Source organism: Rhinolophus sinicus, linkage group LG05, assembly GCF_036562045.2.
Source record: "Rhinolophus sinicus isolate RSC01 linkage group LG05, ASM3656204v1, whole genome shotgun sequence".
In the NCBI taxonomy this organism is placed as follows: Eukaryota; Metazoa; Chordata; class Mammalia; order Chiroptera; family Rhinolophidae; genus Rhinolophus; species Rhinolophus sinicus.
This window is the reverse complement of record NC_133755.1, coordinates 12554364-12577817: the sequence shown is the minus strand read 5'-3', so window position 1 is coordinate 12577817 and position 23454 is coordinate 12554364. Positions and strand designations below refer to the sequence as shown.

General features: G+C 56.5%; 1 protein-coding gene across 1 annotated transcript; it reads left to right on the top strand.

Moving 5' to 3' along the window:
* Positions 1 to 427: 427 nt before the first annotated feature.
* On the top strand, positions 428 to 23235 carry SDC1 (syndecan 1). Its single transcript, XM_019755448.2, has 5 exons — positions 428 to 778; positions 18701 to 18782; positions 19739 to 20217; positions 20854 to 20989; positions 21129 to 23235. The coding sequence occupies exons 1-5, from the start codon at positions 713 to 715 to the stop codon at positions 21296 to 21298; spliced, it is 933 nt and encodes a 310-aa protein (XP_019611007.2). The 5' UTR covers positions 428 to 712; the 3' UTR covers positions 21299 to 23235.
* The last annotated feature ends 219 nt before the right edge of the window (positions 23236 to 23454 follow it).

The window sequence follows — 23454 nt, the reverse complement described above, 5'->3', positions numbered from 1 at the left end:
GGGCCCGTACAGTCGCCGAAAGTATTCCCGTGGGGGATCTGGAAGTCCAACTCACCTGGAGGGCGCTTGGTGTCCACGCCCAGAGGGCGCTGCAGACTGGAGCCCACAGTGGAGGACCAACCACCTCCCTTCCCGCCCGGCTCCGGGACTGCGCTTCAATGCCTTGGGGCAGGGCGGAGGGCAGTGCGCCCCTGTCACACCCCCCCCACACACACACACCCCACACCCAGGAGCAGCGGAGCTGAAACGCCAGGAATCACTGCCTAAGCCGCCCAAGGCTCGGGAGACCAGCAATGCTCTGCCCCGGCAGTGCGGGGGCGGTGCCGGAGCGCCGGGGGTGGGGCCATCCAAGGGGCCGGGCTGGGTAGCTCAGGGGGCGGGGTCCTGGGGGGTGGGGACTGGGGCTGGCCCCGAGACCTGGCGAGCTGGGGGTGGGGGGCTACTTTTTGCAACGGCTAAGAGCCTGTGGGTTTATTATAAGGCGGAGCTCGGCGGGAGAGGTGCAGGCGGGAGCTTAGCCGGGAGGATCCAGCAGTAGAGAACTGACTGCAGCCGGCGGACCCCACAGCCCTTGCCCAGGACAGCCGCGCGCTGGGCATCGCCCGAGGGAGCCAAGCGCAGCGCACCCGCCGGAGCCGGTCCGGAGCTCCGCGCAGTCCGCGCAGCCCAGACCCGCGCTGCCCGCCGCGCCCCCACCGCCGGTCTAGGCAGCATGAGGCGCGCGGCGTTCTGGCTCTGGCTCTGCGCGCTGGCGCTGCGCCTTCAGCCGGCCTTCCCGGTGAGTGCAGCTGGGGCTGGGCTGGGAGGCGGCGGGAAGCCGGGGCTCGCAGGCCAGTTGAAGCCGGCGGCGGCACGTGGAGGGGGAGGGGAACCGGGGACTTCTCTTCTTCCCGCCCTAGCCCGGCGACAGTGAACCCCGAAACCCAGGCCCCCTTCCCATTGCCTCTGCCGTCGATGGGCGCCGCGCGGGTCCACCAGCTCCGGGCTGGGGGCTGGGGCGCCCGGTGGAGCGGAGCCTGTGCCGGGGTCCGGCGTTCAATTATGTAAAACGGCTCCATTTGCGTCGGAGCCCGCTAGCCTGCGGCGGCGCCCGGGGTCGCTGGCTCCCACCTCGTCACCCCGGGCACCGCGGCGGCCGGGCTCCCCGCCCGTGACCCTGGAGGATGCATTGACCGCGGCCACAACACCCCGCCTGTAGACCCTAATTTAAACCAGACCCGCGGTGCCCCGGCGCCCGGCCCCTTCAGCGAAGGCAAGTTTGGGCGCAGCGGAGCCGGCGCGGGAGCGGGCGAGCGCATTTGCCAAGGAGCGGGGGCCGGAGCTGCGCGGGGACACGGGGCCGGCGGGCGGAGGTGGGGCCCTTGGGGTTTCCGTTGGCTGTCGGAGGGGAGCCGGGCCGAGCTGGCAGCGGGAGGTTCTGGGAAGTTGGCCCCAGAACGCTAGAGAGCCGCAGGAACCCAACTTCTGGGCTGAAGTTGTGCTGCCAGCGGAGGGGCGCGTGTCGGTCCTGGGGATGGCCGGGTGGGCGGGCGGCTTCCACGCAAGTGGACCTGGAATGGCCATTCCCCTCCCCCGGCCCGGCTTTGTGCTGAAGCCGCGCGGAGGGAAGGCGGGTCGCTTGGCCCGCCCAGTGGAGCTGGGAGAAAGAGGGACAAATGTGGATGGAGCCGGAGGCTGGGGGAGGCCTTTGGGTAGGACTCCAGCAAACACCTTTGGCGAGGGGTGGGTCTCTTCTATAGAGGGACCTGGCCGACAAAAAACATCCCGAGGGTCCCCAGAAAGTGATCTCCCGCCCCGGCCGCCGTTCGCTAGCCCGCCTTCCCCAATGGGGGCGCTTTGTTCTCGGCCCCTGTAACCTATTCCTGGGAACCGCCCCGCAGTGCCGGCCCTGGCATGGGCTGGGACCTGTGCCGCCGCCAGGTGTCAGCGCTGGCCGCTGGGTGTCCACGGCCACCCTCCAGCCCCCACACCTGGTGCTAGAGTCCCGAGGTCCTCTCTGCCGGCGGGGTCGGCCATCCCCTGGGATGCAGAGGGGAGGTTCGGAGCGAGGGGCTCTTCCCCTTCCGGAAGTGGCGGTTTCTCGCCACCACATCTGGACCGCTCGACTTCCCGGGCTCTGGCACAGGGAGGCACGTGGGCAGAGAAGGAGCACTGGCCGGGGTGGGTCCTCTACTTGTAATGTGGCGTGTGGACAAGTCGCTCAGCCACTCTGACCCTCTGTAAGCGTGTCCCTCTAGAATAATAGTAGCTCCCAATTATTGAGAGCGTTGGGTATTTTACAGGGTCTGACCCCAGGTGAGGTGCTTCCCAGGTGACTGTTCTTGAAAGCATTTGGATGTCCAGTAGAGGGTCCCTGATGCCTCTTGAATTGCGCCTGTGTGTGTGTGTGTGTGTGTGTGTGTGTGTGTGTTGTGGGGGGATGCCATATCTGGGGAGTCGTAGGGACAGATAGGATTTCTGAGCTGGGTCTCCAGTGCAGTCCTAGCTTTCAGGTCTAAGAAGTTGGCCTCTGTCTTCTCCTTTGTCTTTAGGGTTGTGGCTTCTGTAGGACTTAGCTTGTGCCTTGAATCATAGTTAATACGGTGGAGATTCTTGGCTTGCTTCCCTTGCCCACCTGGTCTCACCTGGCTGCTCCACTCTCTCCAGACCCAAGATGGGGCCTCAGCAGGGGCCTCAGCTGAGGTGCAGTTCTCCACCTATTTCCAGCCAGAATCGGAGGAGTGGTGGTGGTGGTTTGTTTGCCTGCCTTGGGTGAGGCTGGCATGCCTGTGAGCTCCAATCCGAGCAACAGTTAACAGGAGGAGGCTGATGGGATTTGAGATTCTCTGTGGACGTTTCCCGACGTTTCCCAGAGTTTCCCGTGTGCTGGGAAGGAGCAGATGCTGCAGTATGAGGCATTTTTTTTTCTCACCTAGAAACTTTGACACATTATGAAGACACAGGGCTCAGGAGGCAGTTGAGTCTCAACGGGGAAAGGAGGGAAGTAGGGAGGCTCCTTAGAGCTGAGGTTGTGGGAGGGCTTCCTGGAGGGGGTGGGTTGAGCTGAGCCTGAAAGCACTAAGCTTTGGGGTAATACTCTGGCTTGGAGCCTAGGTTTTCATTTTTCTTTTATAAAGTTTAGGTTTTTATTTTTTTTCCTTTCTCTTTCCCAGCCCTGCCCTTTCCCTCTTACAGTGGATGTCCAGGTTTGGTTAGAAGTGAGGGCATAAAATGGCATAAAATACCTTCCCAGAGCTCTCTACAAGCTTCCTAAAAGAAGCGAGGCAGTGGGATTTGCCTAAAATGAGAAGGTGTGCACCGGTTGCCGAGATCTGGCTCTCTGAGGGTTCTCTGGCCCCAGTGGGAAGCAGGTCAGAACCACCCCTGGGGACTGGTGAGATGGGGCGTGATCCCTGGGCACCTGACTTTCAATGGGCAAGGGAAGGCTGCTAGGGCCTGAGGCTGCTCAGAACCACTCCCAAGAGAAGAGAACAGGTTTGTCTAAAAAGGTTTCTGTGTGTGTGTTTCCTGTGGTCTTTTGTTTCTGCCATACAAGAAAAATGGTTTGTTCTGGGATAGTTATTTGCTGTTTTCCTCTTCTCTTTCTTGAAAGGCATAAAATCTCTTTTCGCCTTAATTATGGGGGCTAGTAGAGACATTTCCCGATGGCCTGGCTGAGTGGGTGGGGGTGGGGGCAGTGCTAACTGCTCTGCTCGGAGCTTTCCAGAGGTGATGTCACTCCTGGCTTCAGCTCCACTGGGAGGGTGGAGCCAGTTTAAGTCTCTACCTGTGGTTCATGGTGGGTTCCAATAAAACCTCATTAACCCAGATTAGTGGGGAGAGGGATGAGAAGGGAGAGGGACCTGGAAAGAATTAGTGAAAAAGCTTTAATTTTGGAGTATTTTATAGAGGAATCTTCTACTGCAGCAGAATTTGGGATTCTGAAATCCCTTAGGAATGAAGTATACAGGTTTTTTTCAGGGAGCTAAGAATCCATATTACCCTCAAAATATCCTTATTTTGGGCAGGTCTCTGTGAAATACTTATTTCCCTTCCTTTATTAACAGAAGAATACTAAGCATAATTGACTCTCTGGATGCCAGGATCCTCATTTTCACCGTGTTAGGTTGCGATATGTCTCCTGGGTTTATTGAGCTCCAAAGAGGACTTTGACCCTGTGCCCGGTGCCCCCAGGTTACCACATTTTGAATTCTGGTTTGTTCTTTTTCCTCTTCCATCCATGTCTGATAGCGGCCAAAAGTTACATGGGTGTGCCGAAGTGTAGCTAGCAGCTTTTCGGTTCAGTTAATTGGCACTTTTCTTCAGCAGTACTAAGAAACGAAGCAGATGTGTTAGAATTATTTTTAAGGCAAGAGTTTTTCAGCTCTGAGTAAGGGTCTTGCCTGTGGTAATGTCCACGATCTGTGATAGATGGATCTTGTGCCTTCACAGACCTCAGCTGGGACCTCTGCGGTGTCCCTGCTAATACCCAGAATAACAAAGAGGCTGTTGAGGGAAGTGCTTGCAGGCCTCCTCCCTGAACAGATGTGAATGACCTCTGGGTAGAAGCACCTGATGACTGTGTGTTCCTCTACCTGGCTTGAGGTGTAAGTGACTTGCCAGTCACAGGTAGCCTGGACCCAGCCAGGCTAACTCTAAATCTTGATTGGCCAGGGCCTCATACTTAGTTGGGTGCCGTCTCCATCTGTTCACCATGTTTATTTGGATTGTGGTGCCCTGTCTTAGTGCACCCATACTGTTTGACAGGTCAGAAATAGCTTTAGGGTAAGTGGAGCCCCAGGACCAAGTCTCAACTCTGCCACTAATTTACATTATCTTGGGCGAGTCCCTTCACTTCCAAGTCTTGATGTCCTGTGTAAAGCAGATAAGGTACCTGTTCTCCCTGTCTCCATTCTGTCATTTGCATATTCATTGCATAATGAACGCGTGAAAGTGTTTGGTAATGAAAGTGCCAGAGGAAAGTTAGCTGTTGATAGAATTAGAGGTACCTTTAACTGAGTGCCTACCATTGAGTGCTTGGTACTTTTCCTACATTCTTATTTAATCTTTACCCCAAACCTTTACGATCTATATCATTGCCCCAATTTGTTCACGAAGCCTGTAGAGCTGAGCCCCTCCAAGGGGCAGAACCAGCGTGTGTGTGTGTGTGTGTGTGTGTGTGTACACACGTGTATGTGTATACGTACGTGTACACACACAGGTGTGCCTGGCATGAATAAATTGATGGACTGTTAAGTCTCCCCTTGACCCCATGAAGTCCAGCCTGTGGAGCTGGCTGACGCCTGCAAGGCGCTCCTGGGTATTTGCTGCTCCATCCTGAGGAACCACGGGCATGCGTGTTTTGGATCAGTGGGTGTTGGGGTGGGCTGAGCTGGCCTGAACAGCGCCTTTAAGGCAAAGCCAGGATTCAGGCAACATCCTGGGCATGGGTTGGGATCACCTTATGGACAGGCGAGAGCTCCTCCCAGGAAGTCTCCGTCAGGAACCAGTGGGCTCACGAGGAGAGTGCATCGGCGCAGGTGGGGCGAGACCTGACAGTGGCACACTGTCCCCAGGTTTGAATGGTACCCTTACTCTTACCCCCAGGGCAGCAGCCAGCCTGAACTCTCTTTCTTCGTGGGCGCTGGAGAAACATGCAGAATTAGTCGATCCTTTTCTTAAGCCTGGGAGGTGGCCACCATGGTACAAGTTGGGTTACCAGACCCAGGACTTCTGGCTCCTCTGCTGGTTTCCACCTTCTGGCCCCCTCCAGTGCCAGGTTCTGCTGCGGGAGCAGCCACATGAGAAATTGGTCATTAAATGAATTCTAGTCCAGAACCCTGGTAGTTTTACAGAACAAACTATTTCCTTATTTTCTCCTTCTTTTCAACAACCAATTTTGGAGTCTTGGGTTGAAAGCCACCCCACCCCCAGGGCCTGCCTAAGTATGTCTAGAGAGAAGGAATGGGATTAAGGGAGTCTGTGGAAAGAGGGCTTTTGGCGCCAGGACCCTGCACCCTGGAACACATTCAGCACGGTGTCATTTCCCTTTCAGCTGTTCCAGCAGAGGCTGGGCTTTGGATAGGAGTGTGCATTCTGGAACCTGTCTCGGAGTGGGCCACAAGTACTCTGTGAGCACCCCGACAGTGCCGAGGGAGAGCAGGCGTGTGTCTGTCCCTTCACACAGGCGGCTTGTTTGGGGCGCAGGCTGTAGAGGTGAGACCACAGATGCAAGACCCTGCGCTCAGGGTCACTTCAGCAACTGCACCTTCCAACTCCGCCGGATAAGGGAAGCCCCTGCACAGCCCTGGGAAGAACTGGGTTTATCTGTGTGATGTTACTGTTTCTGTCTGGCCCCAGGAAGCTGGCATTGGGAGGGGAGTCAGCACTAGAAGGTCCCATGCATTTCCAAGCCCCAGGCCGGGACAGCGAATTAGCTCCCCTGGGCTTGGAGCTGTGGGAGCCAGAGTGGGGGTGGCATGGGGTAGCCTAAACTTCCTCTGGAAAGTGTCCTGCTGCCTTGTCAGGCTGTGCAGGTTTCGGAAGCCTGTGGGTCTGGTGGGGACCAAAAGTGTTTGGAGGCAGACTTATGGGGGAAGGGGAGCGTAGTAAGCAGTCTTGGGGCTTGGGACCTTCAGGTCGGGAGAGGGAAGGCTGGCGGCTGGACCTGCTCCTGGACTCAGTCATGTTTCCTGTTGGCTCAAGCACGGAGGCTTCCAGATGCATCCCCCCTTCTGCCTCTGGAGCCCCTTGAGGGTCTCTCTCCTCCTGGCATTTATGGCTCTGTGGGCTGCCTAATTATATGTGGAGGCTGCTCCTCCTCTGCCCTTTAGCCCTGGGAAGAACTCTTCAGAGAGGGAGGCAGAGGGAGGGAGAGAGAACACGCAGGTGTGGGGTGGTGGCCCTGGCCAGAAGCATGGGTTGCAGCTGTGGCTGGTCTTTGCCTGGATGTCCCAACTCGATTTCCCCATTGGGCTTTCTCTGCTCATTAGGCTTCAGTCTGAGTTTTTTGGGAAACCTGGTCACCACCTATCTACAACTTCCTCTGCAGAAACCGGGAAGCTGTCTTATCTCCCTCTTTCCCTCCCTCTCTTTCTGGTGGATTTCCCTTTTTAAATGTAGCCCCGACACTCCTCCGTCCCTGGCTTTAGAAGTCTGTGGAAGTTATTCCTACAGGAAAGAGCAGCCAGGACACCCGAGTCCCAGTTTGGCCCCCGACTGTGTGGCTCAGGCAGGCCATTGCCCCCTGCACTTCAGTTCCCCATCTGCTCAAAGGGCCTCCTTTCCCTTCTTCGGCTCTGAAGCCATGTGGTTTTAGAGAGATCTTGTCCTGGGAAGGGTGAAGGTGGCCCTGGGGACTTGGCGGGGGGGCTGTTGGTCCTCCATCATTATTCTTTTGGGGACCTGAAGCAGCCCCAGCTACTGGAGGGGTCACCTGTGGGGTGGAAGTCAGGGCAGGCTGCTTGGAGGTGGGCTTGGAGTTCAGTGTGGGAACCGGAGGTGGACAGAGGCCCCTAGGCAAGGTCTGGCTGGGAGTGGGGGCCAGGCGGTGTTCTCTGCACACACCCAGGCATCCTGGCCACTTGCCTCAGATCCGCTCATCAGCAGGAATGGGAGCCATGACGGGCAGGTTGGGGCAGTGGGGAAGGCGAACGTGTTTATCGCTCCGCTCATCAGCTGACTCATGGTGCCAGGTCCTCTGCTGGGATTCATCCAACCAGCCCTGACCGTGAGCCCAATGTGTGGGGGGAATATAGTGAGGCAGGCTAGGGCTTGGGGGCCTGGCTTCCAGCCCTGGCCCTCCTCTTGACTGCTGAGTGACTTTGTATATGGGCCTCTTTTGACCTCAGTGAGCCCATCTGAAATGAGGAGAGGGTGCTGAGGGGCCGAGGTGAGGCCATGCAACTGGGGCTGGTGAAGTCTTGTGGCCATGTCACAGGACTGGTGGGTGTCTGGGCATGGCCTGCCTCTGCTCCTGCTGCCCCAGGAGAGCTCTGCCTCAAGCATGGGGACTGTGAACCAGACCTGACTTGACCAGATTTAAAGCCCAGAGCCTTGGCACCTGCTATGTGCACAGCCCTGTGCAGATGGAGAGGGGTCCGTGCCTGGTCCAGGGGTGCATATAAGACAGGGTGACCATTACTGGAACCAAACAGGAGGGGTGGTCTGTGCAGAGAGACCAGAGGGGCAGCAATGGCTGACGATCCTTCAGCCTGAGAAAGGGTTTGTCTCACAGTCCCAATATAGTAGTTTCAAATCAGGAGCTCGGGTTGTAAGGCAGAGCATTTTCTGGCTATGGGAAGCCTTAGGGAAGGTGGGGGGTGGGGTCCCCCCAATAGGGGCAGCAGCAGCAACAGAGGCTCCAGTCCTGTTCTGGGACCACTTTTGGGTACCGTTGATCTCTAAAGGTATTGATACTGTGCCACCACAATGATGTTGAATTCATTATCTTTCCCACTTGGGACGACCTGGTACTTCCTGTGGCCACGTTGGCCCTTGCTGGGTGCCTTTGGGGCCCTCAGCAGGCTGAGGATTCTGGAGCCTGGCCCGGGTGGAGGGGACATGGGGAAGTGGGAGAGAACTTCTGGAGAGCAAAGGTGAGCTCGTCCACCCCTGGCACTTAGCATGTGCTGGGCACCAGGAGGCCGCAAGAGGACTGAGGACTGGCACTGCCAGTAGCACTATGGTGGCCACTGATGCCCAGGGCCTCGCCTGACCTGGTTAGGGACTTGACTGTGTCAGTTCCATGGTAGGGACACAGAGGCGGCATTGGTTCTTCTATAGCTTCTCAGCATCTCGCTGCCCAGGAAACTATCTGGGGCCTTGGTGTCCCGTCTTCAGGGAGTGTCCTGCATGGATATGTAGTCAGGTTTGGGCTCGCAGGGCCCTAGGCTTCAGGGTGTTTCAGGAGCCTGTGACATCATTCCCGCTTCTCCCAGAGAGAACCCCTGGGGTGAGGTACTGCTGTCCGTGGTGACCACATCTCTTCCAGGATGGGGTGTGGGGAGAGTCTGGGCAGCAAGACCTATGGTCCAGGCCAGGAGAATGGGCCCACTTGGGCTGAGCGAGATCTTCAGGCTCTGCTCATGCCTCCCCTTCCCACCGCCCACAGGCAGTCTGCGTGGGGGTGGGAGGTGATAAGGGGCTGGGGGCTGGGAGGTGATGAGCATAGGTGCACAGTTTTCCTGCGGCGGGCTCAAGCCAGGAAGCCAGCCCCAAGGTCTCCATGGTGAGTCTAAGCAGTGGCTGAGGCATCCTGGGCTCTGGGAATTGTGTGAGGAGCAGAGCCCCTGACCTCATCCCCGTTCTCTCTGACCCCCTGTGGAACAAGACCATTCTGCTAGACCCCCATGTAGGGTCTGCCTACATTTGGGGTAGTACTGGGGCTCAGTCTGGGGTCCTGAAGCCTTGGGGCTGGGCAGGTGAGGTAGGACCCAGAGCAGGCTGGTTAGTTAGTCTGCCTTGGTTAGTCCCACTTGGGTCTGGAGCAGAGAGAGGTGCTGTGTAGGGGGCTGGGAAGAACATAGGACATGGAGTCCGGCTGACTCAAGATCATTACCAGGGTCTATCACTTCCTCCCTTTGTAATCGGACACATTTGTTTACTTGCCTCTAAGTCCCAGTTTCCTCATCTGTAAGTTGTGGGTTTTCATGTCCTGCCTCAGAGGCTTTTAAAAAGATCCAGTGAAATAACATGTGGCATGATTTGGAGTTCCTTCCTTCCTTCCCTGGGCTCAGAGGAGCAAGTCTAGGGGAACCTGCTTGGGGAGTCCCTGGGGAGAGCCCCTGGTGGCTGTGACTTGGGGAAGGGGTGCATTGTGACCTGGCCTGGCCATGTCGTCCCTCTGTGTGAATGGCCAGCTGGTTTTACCCCAGAGTGCTCATGTAACAGGGTCTGCAAACATGGCTTTTGCCCCTTCTCAGAAATATGAGCCTCCTCTGGCAGGCGGACTTTGCTTGCCTCCATCTGACCTCTGCTAGGGGTTGGCTCCTGATACAAGGAGGTGTGGGCTGGGCTGGCAGGCAGTGGGAAGAGGCCCGGTGAACCCAGACACCAGGGCACCTGGGTGGGGGCTCAGGCCAGCTGAGCAGCACCTTTGGCTGTGGGGGATGGTGGCCTGTGTCGTCTGAAAATGCAGACTGGGTTTGCCCCACCCCTAGGGTCCTCCTATCTGCACTTTTCCCTGTTTTCTTCCTGAGGGTAAGAGAGGGAGCCCCCGTGGTCTTTACCACGGTCTTGACTGCAACACGATACTTAACAGCATGCCTTCTAGAGGAAGATTGCCTGGTCTCAAGCCCTCTCTCTAGTATTTCAGTGGCTGTGTACCCTGGGACAAAGGACTTGTGCCCTTTGCCTCAATTTCCTCATCTGTGAGATGGGTATGGCACTAGAATCTAAGGTTATTATAAAGATTAGGTTAATTAATTCAAGTTAAGTGCTTAGACTAGTACCTGGCATGTAGTACTCGATAAATACTAGCTGTGATTACTGTTTTCTCTTAAGGCCTAATTCAGGTATTTCTGTTTTTCAAGTAACCCCCAGTCCAGGTTAGATCCTTAGGGTCTTCCTTCCACCCGTGACTGTTTCTGAGTCGTGGGCAAGGTGTTATGGCTACTTAACCTTTTGGAGGGAGCTCTGAGCTCCTAAGACCGGGACTGCATCCATAGTCCCCCTTTCAACCGCTTCAGCACCTGTTCCCCCTTTCGGGGCCTGAACACCTGCTGTACGCAGGTGCTGCCAAGGACCTGGAAGCTCAGCTGGGCCTTTGAGACCATGTGAACCTTCCAGCCATCAGAGGCCTCCAGACAAGGACAGGCTAACGGTGAAGGGGCCTGTGCTGCTTTGCTTCCGTTTGGGCTGGGGTCCCACCGGTGATCTGGGGAGCAAGCCTAGTTTGTTCAGACCCAGCCTTCACAGAAAATTCTGGTTTCTGTTACTCAGGCCAGAAAGTACCAGCTCCATTCTGCCTTGGGACCCCCAGGAGCGCCCTTTAAGGACACTCTGCCCTCTCTGTGTTTCTCTGAGCTTGCAGCAGCCTCAGTGCTCACTTGGTCTGAATTGTACCTGATCTTAGAGCAGTTTCCCAGACTAGCCCAGTATTCATCTGGAGGTGGGAGAGGAGAAGCCATGTGTATCTGTGGCTCAAAGCTAGAGCGAAGGGAGCTTAGTCTTTCTTTCTTGGGCATGGGGTTGGCTGGCAACCATATTCTGACACAGGTTAAAAATTTTGCTTTTGGGCAGCCGGTTAGCTCAGTTGGTTAGTGCGCAGTGCTCTTAACAACAAGGTTGCCTGTTCGATCCCACGTGGGCCACTGTGAGCTGCGCCCTCCACAACTAGATTGAAACAACTACTTGACTTGGAGCTGATGGGTCCTGGAAAAACACACTTAAAAAAAATAAATAAAAGTTATTTAAAAAATTTTTTTTTTGCTTTTGGTATCTTCCAGCATCCCTTTTGCAATTCTTTCCCATCTTTCATAGCTCCTACTCACCCCTAGTACTCCAGTTCCAGAATTCACCCCTCCCCCATAGAGAGCTGATTTACCCCTGCTGGGAATGACCAGCACTCCTTAGTCTTCCCTAAGGTGTTTTCATTTTAAAGGGGTCCTCCTGTAACTGCAGGGGCACTGAGAGGAGAGATCTGGGTGATTCAGTGCAGCCCCTCCCTCCATATGCACACAGCTGGAGCCCCGGCTGGCTGCAGGTTTGTCAAAAGCTACAAGTTTCTGCCTCCATGAAACTTAAGAATGCTTTATTTAGCCAGAGCAGGGGGAGGGTGTCTCTGGAAGCCCATAAGCTAGAGGTGTCAGGCTCCCAAGCCTGGTGGAGTCTGGGGATTAATCAGCAGGGGAGCAGCAGTTCCAGGGACCCTCATGAGGGGCTGGCTGGGGGATCCTCCCCAGAGCTGCTGGTCCTAGCTGTCTTGTTAGGACAGCCAGGGCTGCGGAGGGACAAAGCTCTGGAGGCTTAGGCTGCTCCCTCTGCCCCTGTAGGTTGCCATCCCCAGGGTCACCTTCATTTGGGGTATCTCCAGCATCCTGCCAAGGCCATAGCCCCCTGGGGAAACTGAGAGCAATGACACCAGTCACTGTGATCAAGTATTCCCTCCCACCCTCACTTGCCATCGCTGGTCCTCCCACTGCTGATTACCATGTTTGTGGCATGGCACCCCGCAGGTGGCAGCCTGCTGTGGCCGCTACATCTCGCTGCCCCTCGAGGGTGGGCCTTGACTCCCCAGCCACAGACTCGAAACTAGGAGCCCCTTTGCCACCACTTGGCCAAGCCCCTGTTAGACAATGGGCAACTGGAGGCAAGGTCGTTTCCAAGGTCACCCAGTAAGCTGGGAACAGAGAGCCCAGGCTACAACCAGTTTTTCCCAATACCGGGTCTGAATACTTTCCCCACAGCTACTCCTTGTCTGGCTTCCAACGAAGCACCGGTGCAGAGGTTGGCTGGGCCTGGTTGGGCGGCCTTGCTCAACACTGAGTGGAATCCTGTCCAGCCCGGCCCAGGTTCTGGCAGGTGGGGAAAAGCAGAGGAACTGGTCTTCCAGCTCCTAGCCCCACACCCAGCCCTCAGCTGGGCCTGCTCTGAGACAAGTCCTGGCTCGCGAGCTGGAGGCAGCGCCCGCTCTGTGGAGGGGTGGCTGTGGGGGTGCTGGTGGCAGCTCTGACCTGGTTTGGTTATCGGGGCTAGCACTGGCTGCCAGCATCTCCTCTCAACACAACCCCAGCCTCTTGTGGTACCCCAAGCAGGCAACATGGGGCAGTGTGGGGACAGCCGAGGTAGAGGAGTAGGTTCCCAGGAGGTCCCGCAGAAGGCCCCTCAGACATCTGTGCCTCCCTCTTAGTAGAAGTGCTGATGGGGGTTGGGGCCTCTTTGGTGTCCTTACGGGTGCACATCCTCAGCCCCTTCTTGGCCTACCTGCCCAGTCCCCAGGCCCCTCCCACCCTGAGTCCACACATCAGCCCCTCTGCAGGTCCCAGCTCGACTTGATTCTCATAGAGAGACACTGAGCTGATAAATTACTGTGCCTGTCAGGCCGGAAATGCTGATGCTGCCCCGAGGCATGGTGGGGCCCTCCCTCCAGGGAGTGTTGGCAGAGGGGGAGATTTCAGGGTCTGGAAGCCATAGTTGGACATCTGTGCCTCCTCAGTGGCCTAAGCTTGGGCAGCTCTCAAGTTAGGAAAGAAGCCTTGGGGGAGGAAGTGATTTATCTGTCGCCCCCATGTTATCCGGGGGTGAGGGGACAGGAGGGAGCCGTTTAGTGTCTTCCTGGGCCCTGGGCTGAGGCCCTGCCCCTGCCACCTCCCCTGCCGTGGCTGTCCACTGCCAACTTATCACCCCACACCACCCTGGCCTCACCGATAAGGAATTGGGGTCACTGCTCCCAGATCTCAACCTAACCTGTCAGAGCCCTAAGGGAGTTTAGGATTTTCCAGTCAAAGTGGAAAACAGGTCCAGAGAGAGACAGAGAGCTGCCCAGGTCACTGAGCAAGGCAGCATAGAGCTGGCCCTCACCTTGGGGCAGCGACCTGATCAGGGCTCTTTCCATGCTGACATCCCTCGCTCTGGTCTTTTCCTGAGACCCTTGCTCCAAGATACTTTGGGTTTGACCTGCTTGGGCCTTGCGGTCTGTATGTACTTAGGCCATGTTCACCAGGGCTAAAGGTGGGGGTCCAGATGATCCCCCAGATGAGGGAAGGCAGAGTCACAGACCGCAGTGGCTCAGGGCACCTGGGCGTTTGGTGGGCCTCAGGAGTGGGGCTTTGTGTTTTGCAACATTCTCTTCCCCTGCCAGCCCTGGACAGGCAGGTGGTCCTGTAAGTTGGCACCGAGGAATCTGCTCCCCTCCCTGGCCCAGCCCTGCCTCAGCTTCTAGTAGGGCCCACCCCAGAGAGAGAGAGTCAGCAGCTCTCCCACTCTCTCCTGTGGGTTTTAGCCAGGTCACTGCATCAGGCCAACGGAGGGGAAGACAGCTGCCTGGAGGAGGGGCTCGGCCCCAGGCAGGCAGGACAGATGCAGTTTGCTTTTCTTTGTTTCCTGCTTCTTGCACTGCTGGGAACAGGGGATCAGTGCTTCTGGAAGTTCAGAAGCTCCCCCAGCCTCACGGTGAGGGCAGTTATGACCAACAGATACCTAAACCCTCTTTCCCACTGGATGCTGCAAAGGCTGCCACGCCACTGAGGCCCCCAGCACTGCCAAAGTTAGTGACTCAGGGCTCACTGGGGTCTTCTTCAGCCTGCCTGGGGGCTTCAAGGCCAGCTTTAGTGTCCCTTGTAGGGTGACCCTCGGTGCCCTAGCCTCTGCATCTCCCCCTTCTGGAATCCTCCTGAAGTGGGGTTCCTGGCTGTCGGCCCTGGGAGCTCACCAGGATCAGACCTTTTCTTACCTGCTTTACTCCCCAAAGCCCCTGGATGATGGTCTCCCAAGTTTTGAAGTTGAGAACCCTGTTAAATATCAAAGTCTGTGACCTCCTTACACAGTATTGTATTTTTAGCATGTGTTGGTTGAAAAAGCAACATGGTCCTCTGAACTCAGTAATGCTTTTTAAAGGATCTGTGTTTTATCCCTCACTTGAGTCAAGCGGCAGGTGACACGTTAGTGATTCAGTATGTTGGTTGGAAACCACAGGTCTTCGGACCTGGTAGCGGTGGCTGATAGGGTGGTGGGGGGAGGGGGAGAGGTCAGCCCAGAGTTAGACGCTCCTTCCTGGAACCTCTCGGAGATGCCCACTTGATGTCCTGCTTTGTGACTCTGCCAAGGAGCCTTCATGCCCAAGATGTTCTAGAGAGAGGCTGAAACAGCCCAGGGCCCCGCAGCAAGACAGGCCAAGGGCCCTACTCAGATGGAGGTTCCAATGGGGTGGCTCTCGTCGTGGCCATTGTAGGGCGAGAGCTGGGGACTCGCCTTGAGGCTGCCTTCTTGAAGCTTCTCTGCCAGCCCTTCTTACCCTCAGACTCCCCACCTGCTCTTGGGTGTGGCTGGCAGCAGCATGATGAAGACTCAGCCCCTGGTAGCCCTGACCTGGTGCCCCGTGTCTTCCCCTCTCCAGCTCTTGAGCATGAGCTGGCAGGCACCTTGGCCCCTCTGCCTCTGGGGCAGGGACAGGAATTCTTCCTAGGACTTGTTGAGGAACTTGAGGCAAGTTTCCCTTAAAACAGATGGGCCAGCAAGGGAAGGTGGTCCTCGGGGCTGGGGAGAGGGAGCAAGATGGCAGGTGAGAAGTGCTGCCCGGAAGGCTGCAGACATTTATTGCCGATGCCCAGTGGCCTTGGGCAAGTCCCTTATCCTGTCTGCCCCTGACCCTTAACTGTGGGAGATGCTAATCTCAGCCCTGCCTACTTTCCCTGCAGGTGAGCTGGAGGAATGAAAAGTGTTTCCAGTGTGAGAGAAGGCCTCACTCCTTTCATACCCTCTATCCTGCTCTTCTTACAGCCCCGATGCCAGGTCTTCTCTCTTCCTTCCCACGCAGCCCCCCGGGTGTGGCCAAGCGCCCAGTGTGGCTGAGACACAGATGGGCTGATTCTTCTGTCGCACTCCCTGTCCCCCAGCCTCCATGTGTCTGCCCCATGACCTCTAACCCCTACCGTGCCAAACCTGGCTTTGTCCTTTTAGGCCAGTGGGCTTTCAAGGGTCTGTACTTTGGGTGGGGAAGGAGCAAATTGGCCCTTACTTTGAGCAAACTGAACATGTGGAAGTTTGGACCTTACTTTCCACAAGGGTTTTGATTTGTTGTATGAAAAGCTGATTTTCCTGGGATTGGGGAGGTTAAAGGGCCCCATTAAAGGTATGGGCTGGCTTGCCTTTCCTTCCTATCCCAGACAGCTTGTGGTGGGTTCCAAGCTGGGCAACACTGTCCCAGAGTAGCCCCGGCCACGGCCAAGGGGCCTCTTGGAAGGACCAGGGTCAGAGGCAATGCTGAAGAGAGCCTCACATGTGGCCTTGGAGGCGGCAGGCCACAGACTCTTAGCCACAGGGCTGCTTGGTGAAACCGGAAGTCACCCCACACCCGAGTCAGCTGGCAGCTGGTGATCCGAGTTCAAACTCAGCAGTTTCTGCTAATTCCTCCCCTGGGAGCTGAGGCCATCACAAGAGGTTGAGGTGGAGGGAGGGGATTTGGGAGGCCACTATAGCCCATCCCTCTCAGTGGAGACCTAGTCCTGAGAGGGGAGAGGCTGCCCGGAGGCCAGGGAGTTGGTTTCAGGGAGAAAGTGTTTGCTTAAGACCTTGTTGTGTACACAAGATCCGGGAGGGATAAGCCGAGCAGAGTTGAGGAAACAAATTGTTTTTAGGGACTGGGCAGATCTAAAGTCTTATCTAGTCAGGAGAGAGGCCCTGCCCTTGGGAAACTGCTAACCTGTTGGGGCTTCTCTGTAGGTGAGAGGCTGGGCCTCCCTGGCATTCTCTGCAGCATCTGGCATCTCGGGCGGTGCCTCCAAGCTTGGCAGGACCCCCAGTGCCTTGAGTTGTGTGCAGGCCTCAGTTCCCTCATCTGTGACCTAGGGCCTGGACCAGTGGCTCTGGCTTCTGCTGTGGGAAGACTCGGCACTCTGTACAGTGCTGTGGAGGCTGGTCTGGCTGGAGCGCTGACCTCTGCTCCATGACCAGCTTTCTCTAAAAGGGAGGGAGTAGGTGTGTCAGGACCCGTGCTCAGCCCCAGGGCCTCCTCGGGACTGTGAGGGTGGGCAGAGGCGTTAGACAAAGGTGAAGCAGGATCTTGGTGAGTGTGGGTGGGTGGGGGTCCTGTGAATGCTTGTCCCCCTAAGCTGCCCAGTTGGGAGCAGTCTACCATGGGCCTGGATAGGAGTATTGGGCGGGGGGGTGCCCACTCTGTACCTGCCTGGAGGCAGTAGTCTTTGTTACTGAACAGTGGGGATGGGCTTGGGGAGGCTGGAGCCCACTTCTAAGTTCTGTGGTGGCAGGACAGCTATTTGAAGCAGCACTGGGGATGGCAGAGACAGGATGTGGCCTCAGGTGCAGGTGGAGGTCAGGGTCTGTGACTGTTCATTGTAGATGGGCTGTGATGGCTCAGATAGGCCCTTCTGGGGCCCAAACCCTTTTACTGGATTTTGAGGGGAGAGGTTGGGGGAAGGTACAGTTTGAGTTTTGTACTTTCAGAGGAAGCTCAGTGGTATTTCTAGCCTCTCAGTTTCTACACGTGTCTGAAGCTTATATCTCACCTAGGCCCTGGATGCAAAGCCCCAACCTGGTCCAGCTCTGCCCCAGGCAGCCTCTGGAGGCCAGAGGGCTTGTCTCTCCCTGTTCTGCTCCACTCAAGAGTGAGACCCTGTGGCCTGTGGCCCGTGGCCAGGACCTGGTGGGGGCTTAATGGGCTGAGGAAGCCCCGTTCCCTGAAGCCCAGCCTCGGGTGGGACCTGCCTTCTGACAAGTGTGCACAGAATCTCCTGCGAACCGGCTCCTTCCTGCCTCCTCTTCTTCTGAAACCCTGCCCACCTCCATCGTACCTCCTCCCAGACAGGCCCCAGAATCTTCCTCTCCATGCTGAGCATCTCTTGTTCCCTGAGTTCCGGCAGCCCCCACTGTTGGTGGGGTGCTTACTGTGGGCCAGACTCTGTTAGGATCTTCATGTGTATGAACTCACTGTATTTTTACAATCCTGGAGTGTAGATAATACTATTGCCCCATTTCACAGATGGGGAGACTAAGGCCACAGGAGGGTTAGTGATGACCCAGGGCCATTCAACTAGTAAGTGGCAGAGGTTAGGGGATCGCTAAAGACTTTGAGCTCTGAACTATGCTATCCTACTTCTCTGCTAATTTTTTTATGTTGTGGCCTGTGACCTTGAGGCCCTCTCAAGTTGGACTGTATTATAGGGTTATTTGGGTCAAAGTCTTGTTGCTGAACGGGATACTCATAGCTCCTCTTCCTGCCACCTGGCTGCTGGATCTTCTCTTCCCCACCTGCTGTCCCGGAGCCAGTGTTTCTGCACAGGCCCAATCAGCTATGTGTGGTGTATCTTGCCTCCTGGCCCCACTCCCTGGTCTTGCCAATGCAGCCCCTTGCCCCAGGCACTCTGGCACCTGAAACCTCTGGGCCAGGCAGGCAGCATTCCTGGGGTGGCTGTTTGCACACGGGGCCTGCTCTGGGTCCATAGCCCGTTTGTCAGCGCCTCCTTAGTGCAAGGCTCCCTTTAGATTAGTCTCACCTGTCCCCAGCCTGATGAGTATCCCCGTCCTTCCTTCCCCAAGTGGGCCTGGACCAGTCCTTCCTGTGGATGAGACTCAGCCCGTGCCCATCCCTGCCCCTCCCCCCACAGATCCCTTGGTGTCCATACCCTGGTGCCCAGCACTCCTGGAGGCTGCCTTTCTGGAGCCAGGGCTCTGTGGCATTGTTCGTGGAGGCTCTGGAAAGCCCCAATCTTGGACCCCAAAGCTCCCTGGCCAGTAGCCCCAAGACCTGATTCTCAGTGTGAGCTGGTCTATGGGGTCCCATGGGAGCCATCGCCTGTGTTCCCAGTATTGGTGTCTTGGGGCAAGGTCCCTGTGTCAAAGACACAGGGCTTTGTCATCATAGCACTAGGAGGTGTGTAGCGGACCAAAGGGTTGCCCAGAGCCACCCACGACGGCTTCCTTCCTGTGCTGTGTGTGTGGGGAGGAGGGGGCAGGGGGACATTTACCAGCTGTATAGGATGGGGACCTTGGAATAGCAGGACCCTAACCGAGCCTCCACTCACACCATTTTCTGATCTTCTCTCAGCAAACTGTGGCCACAAATGTGCCCCCCGAAGATCAGGATGGCTCTGGGGATGACTCTGACAACTTCTCTGGCTCAGGTGCAGGTGAGCTGGCATGAGGGCCCCACCCGACATGGCATCAGGCTGTTGGCTGGGGCCGGCGGTCAGGCGGCTCCCTGGCTGAGTCCAAAGAGTGATGCTGGGGAAGAGGATGGCACCTGCCCTGCAAGGAGAAGAAAGCATGTGTGGGTGGGGAATGACTGCTGTGGGTTCCAGGAGGCCCCACGGGCCACCTGCTACAGACCATGGACTATTACTCTTCTTATTGGGCAACCTTTGGAAGCTTATTTGGCTTCTCCAAGCCTGTTTCCTCATCTGTAAAATGGGAACAATATCTTGACTTCATAAGGTTGTTAGGAACTGTAAGGTAGCACAGAGCCTGGTGGGGTGTATATCTTTATAAATGTTCCCTTATCGTCCCCATTTTCCCTTTCCCCAGGGGAGAGAAGTCCCTAGCTAGAGGTGGTCAGGGAGGCCTCCCAGAGGAGGTGCTTTTGAGCTGGACCTCAGAAGAGGGCTGAGGCCATCCGTGGGGAAAGGGGGAAAGGCAGGGGCCCAGGAGCTGGGAGGTAGGACATGAGCCTCTGTTCTTGGGGGCCTGGACCTTTCTGGGGAGAGAGCAGGTGTAGCTGGGAGGGAGCCCAAGAGGCGTGTGCACTGGGGATAAGGCATTCAGGCCCCCGAGGATGCCCCCACCCATGGAGCAGGCTTCAGCAGTTACAGGAAAGGTTTCTTCCCAGATGGCTTTGGTATCACATGGCTCCAGAGACCAGGCTATCTCCATACAAAGGCAACTCTCCGTGTCCATTTTCAAGTCAAGTTTAAGCTCAGCTGGCTCTACCTGGGGGACAGAGTTTCTCATGGGAGGACGAGTTTGCTATGCTGGGCTGGGAACCGGAGCCATAGGTTCTCACCCAAGCCATCCTCACAGCCTGAGCTTGGCTGGTCTAGATGTTCTGAGGTCTCCCCCACCCCAACAAGCTCTGCTTCTGGCCTTGCAGGTGCTCTGCAAGATATCACCTTGTCACGGCCCACCCTCTCCACCAGGAAGGACATGGGGCTCCTGACAATCATGCCCACAGCTCTAGAGCCCACCGGCACTGATAGCATCGCTGTCTCCACCTCCATCCCGCCGGCTGGAGAGGGGCCTGAGGAGAGAGAGGCGGTGTTCCTGTCAAAGGAGGAGCATGACTTTACCACCCAGGAGAAGGATACCACCCACCCGCCCCGTGAGACGTCGCCACACCCAACCGCCCACCGGGCATCAACAGCAAGAGCCACCACTGCCCAGGCACCTGCCACCTCTCATTCCCACAGGGCCATGCAGCCGGACCACCATGAGACCTCAGCTCCCACAGGACCTGGCCATCTTGACCCTCGCGTTCCCAGCGGGGAGGACAGAGGTCCTTCTGCCACTGAGAAGGCTGACGAGGATGGAGCGGTCACCCAGTTCCCAGCAGGAGAAGGTTCTGGGGAGTCTGTGAGTGTCTGCCCGCTGTAGTCCTCTGCGTTTCCTGGGACGTTGGGTGGCCTGTGGGTGAAGTGGCCCCTGGTGACCAGTCGAGCACAGAGCCTTGGGGTGGGGGCACAGGTTGGTCACCTGACACACTCAGCACCCTGTGTCCTGTGAGCACATCATTTTCCTCACTGTGAAGATGGGACAGGCTCCTGAGGCCCCACATTCCCCACCTCCAGGACCGAGTCCAGGGTGGGATGGGCTAAATACGAGACCAGAGCAAAAGAGTCCTTTAAGATCACCAAAGAGGGCTTCCCAGACTTGGGCAGCTCCCTGCTGCAAGTGGAGAAGTTCTACCCAGCCTTAGTCTGTCTTATAGTGGCGTGGTAATTTCACTTTCCACGAACATGGGCCTCTTTATTTTCACATAAAAACATGTGCTTTATATCACTTGACATGCTATCTCTGCCACAGTCCAGCCAGGGTCTATGTGATGGGGCTAGAGGGGCCTGGCTTTGGGGTCCAGAGGCCTGGTGGGCTGTGTCTGAGCCGGTGGCAGCTGTGACCGGGGAGGCCTGAGCTGCTTCCAGGTTTGGAAATGGAGCTGGATGCTGCTGCTGGCAGCGGCCGCCCCATCTGATGGGTCCCGCCCTCCCGTAGGACTTTACCTTTGAGGTGCCCACGGAGAGCACAGCTGAGGCTGCTACAGAGCATGAGCAGCGGAATGAGCCCCCAGTGGAACACGGGGCGACTGGGGCCTCCCAGGGGCTCCTGGACAGGAAGGAAGTGCTGGGAGGTGAGTTTTCTCTCCAGTGGGTGGGGAGGGGGGGTCTGTCTTTAGCTCTGGTGTGGGGCTGACCACAGCCAAGGCTACTTCTGGGGCTGCTCAGCCCCAGGAATAGCCGAGCTGAGCCAGCCTCTGTCCACCCACCCAGGGGTCATTGCTGGAGGCCTCGTGGGGCTCATCTTTGCCGTGTGCCTGGTGGGCTTCATGCTGTACCGGATGAAGAAGAAGGATGAGGGCAGCTACTCCTTGGAGGAGCCCAAACAAGCCAATGGTGGGGCCTACCAGAAGCCTAGCAAACAGGAAGAGTTCTACGCCTGACGGGAGCAGTCCTTCCCCTCCCCTTGCCATTTGCTAGGCCCCCACTTGCCTCTTCCGTGAAGAACTGCAGGCCCTGCCTCCCCTGCCACCTCCCCAGCGCTCCCAGCCTCTTCACCCCACTTCCCGCGGAGTTCTGGGGCACGCTGGGGGCTCTCCTCTGCTTCTCTGACTTCTGCCTGGAGACTGGGGCCCGAGCGCTTTCTACATCTGACTTTTCATCACAGCCAGCACCTGGCATCTCACCGTTCTGACTCAGTTTCTTCAACCTGGAACAGCCCCTCCCCGGCCCAGCTCTGGAGAGAAAAGGGACCCCACTGCGTTGGACCTGGATGGCCCTGTGGCTGGAGATGCACGGGCTGAGGGCTGACACCTCTAGAGCACTTACTGGTAGAGACCGACGGTCTTCGGGGTGCTTACTGCTGAGTGGCAGAGAGAGGAGTTCAGAGCCCCATCCGAATTCACTTTGTTTTGTGGGGAGGTCTCATTTAGATATCAACTTGTTTTTGCACATGTTTCCTTTAGTTTCTTTGTTCATAGCCCAGTAGACATTATTACTTTTGAGGTAAGTTAAGTAAGTTGACTTGGTTACCCCCATCTTGGCTTCCCTAATCTACGGTCAGGAGACAGTATCAGGGTTAAGAAGACTTTTTTGTTTTTGTTTTGTTCTGTTTTTTAACTAGGAGAACCAAATCTGGAAGCCAACAGAGGCTTAGCTTATGTGTTGTCTCTTGAAGTTTGTCACTCACGTGTGCAACAGGGTATGGAATGTCCGTTGTGTGGCCCCGCTGGTGGGCTGGCTGATCCTGGCTGCCGTGGGCGGTCACTTCTTTTGAGCAGTAATGCCTGTGTCCATGAACTTGGGGCCACGGCCATGGCCTGGGCTGCTGTGATGTTGAGGAGACCTTGTGAGAATTGCATCCTGGCACTTCAGGCTGGGGACAGAGAGGACTGTGGGGTGAGAGAGGTGGCAGTGGCCCAAAGAACGGCCCACAGACCGAGCCCTTCCTTTGACACCATCTCGAGGGACACTTTCTTCTGGAAGGTGACGAGAGGGGTCCTGGACATACCTGGCACTGAGTTGTTCCATGAAGGACCAGGTTCACCTTTGATTAGCTCCTGTGGCCCTGCCCTGGGCTGGAATCAGGAATGTTCCAAAGAGTGATAGTCTTTTGCTTTTGGCAAAACACTACTTAATCCAATGGGTTTTTCCCTGTACAGTAGATTTTCCAAATGTAATAAACTTTAATATAAAGTAGTCATGTGAACTCTGCTGCCTTTGCTTCTCTCTGTGCTGGTCATGTGGATGTGACCAGCCTTTTGTCCAAATACCAATATTGGAAAACTAAAAGCTCTGTGCCTTCGTCTTTCCCATGGGGAGGGATTCTGGGGCTAGAGTCCCTCTGGTTTGTTTGTTTTTTGTCTTTGCTGAAATTCTTCTGGAGGTCGGTAGGTTCAGCTCAGGTTATGTAAGGCCTGATGTAAATTTCTGTGTTGCCAAGCTCAAAGCACCATCTCCTAAATGGTTAAAGGAACTGTGACAGCCCCGAGGCCACTGGCCCCACTGAGGCCTGGAGCCAAGGCCTGCCTCTCAGACACCTTGGACAGGCCTCCTCTCACACCTTTGCTAGGACCAGAGGCCCCCAGCTGGGGCTTCTCGGAACTCCTGTACTTGCTTATTTAAGTTGACAACGTTCCAGCTGCTGCGTTGGCTGCTCCAAGAGGGGGGACATCTGTGACGCAAAGAGACGCACCGCCTAACAAAGGGAACCTGTGCCCTATGTTCAACACTGGGACTTCCTGCCCAGAGTGTACGACTGGACATGACTCGGGGGTGGGGAGGGGTCTGTGACCGTGCTCATCTCTGCTGGTCCTTGGTGGCGCCGAGCCTGTGGCTGGGCCCATCCATGTAATGCTAATAAACGGTACTTGTCATTCTAGGCTATGGTGGTGGTTGTTGAGTGTCTTCTTGGCCTGGTGATATCCTTCCCTGTCACAGCCTGGGCTGGGCAGTGGCTTGGGGAAGAATAGCAGAAGAGCACGGGTCCCTCTGCTGTCAGGGAGGCTATGTCCACCTCCCCCTAGCCCTGTGTCAGCCCTCCTCACTGCCCCTCCTCCCAGGGCTCTCTGTTTCACTCTCCTGCCCAGCGCCTCCTCAT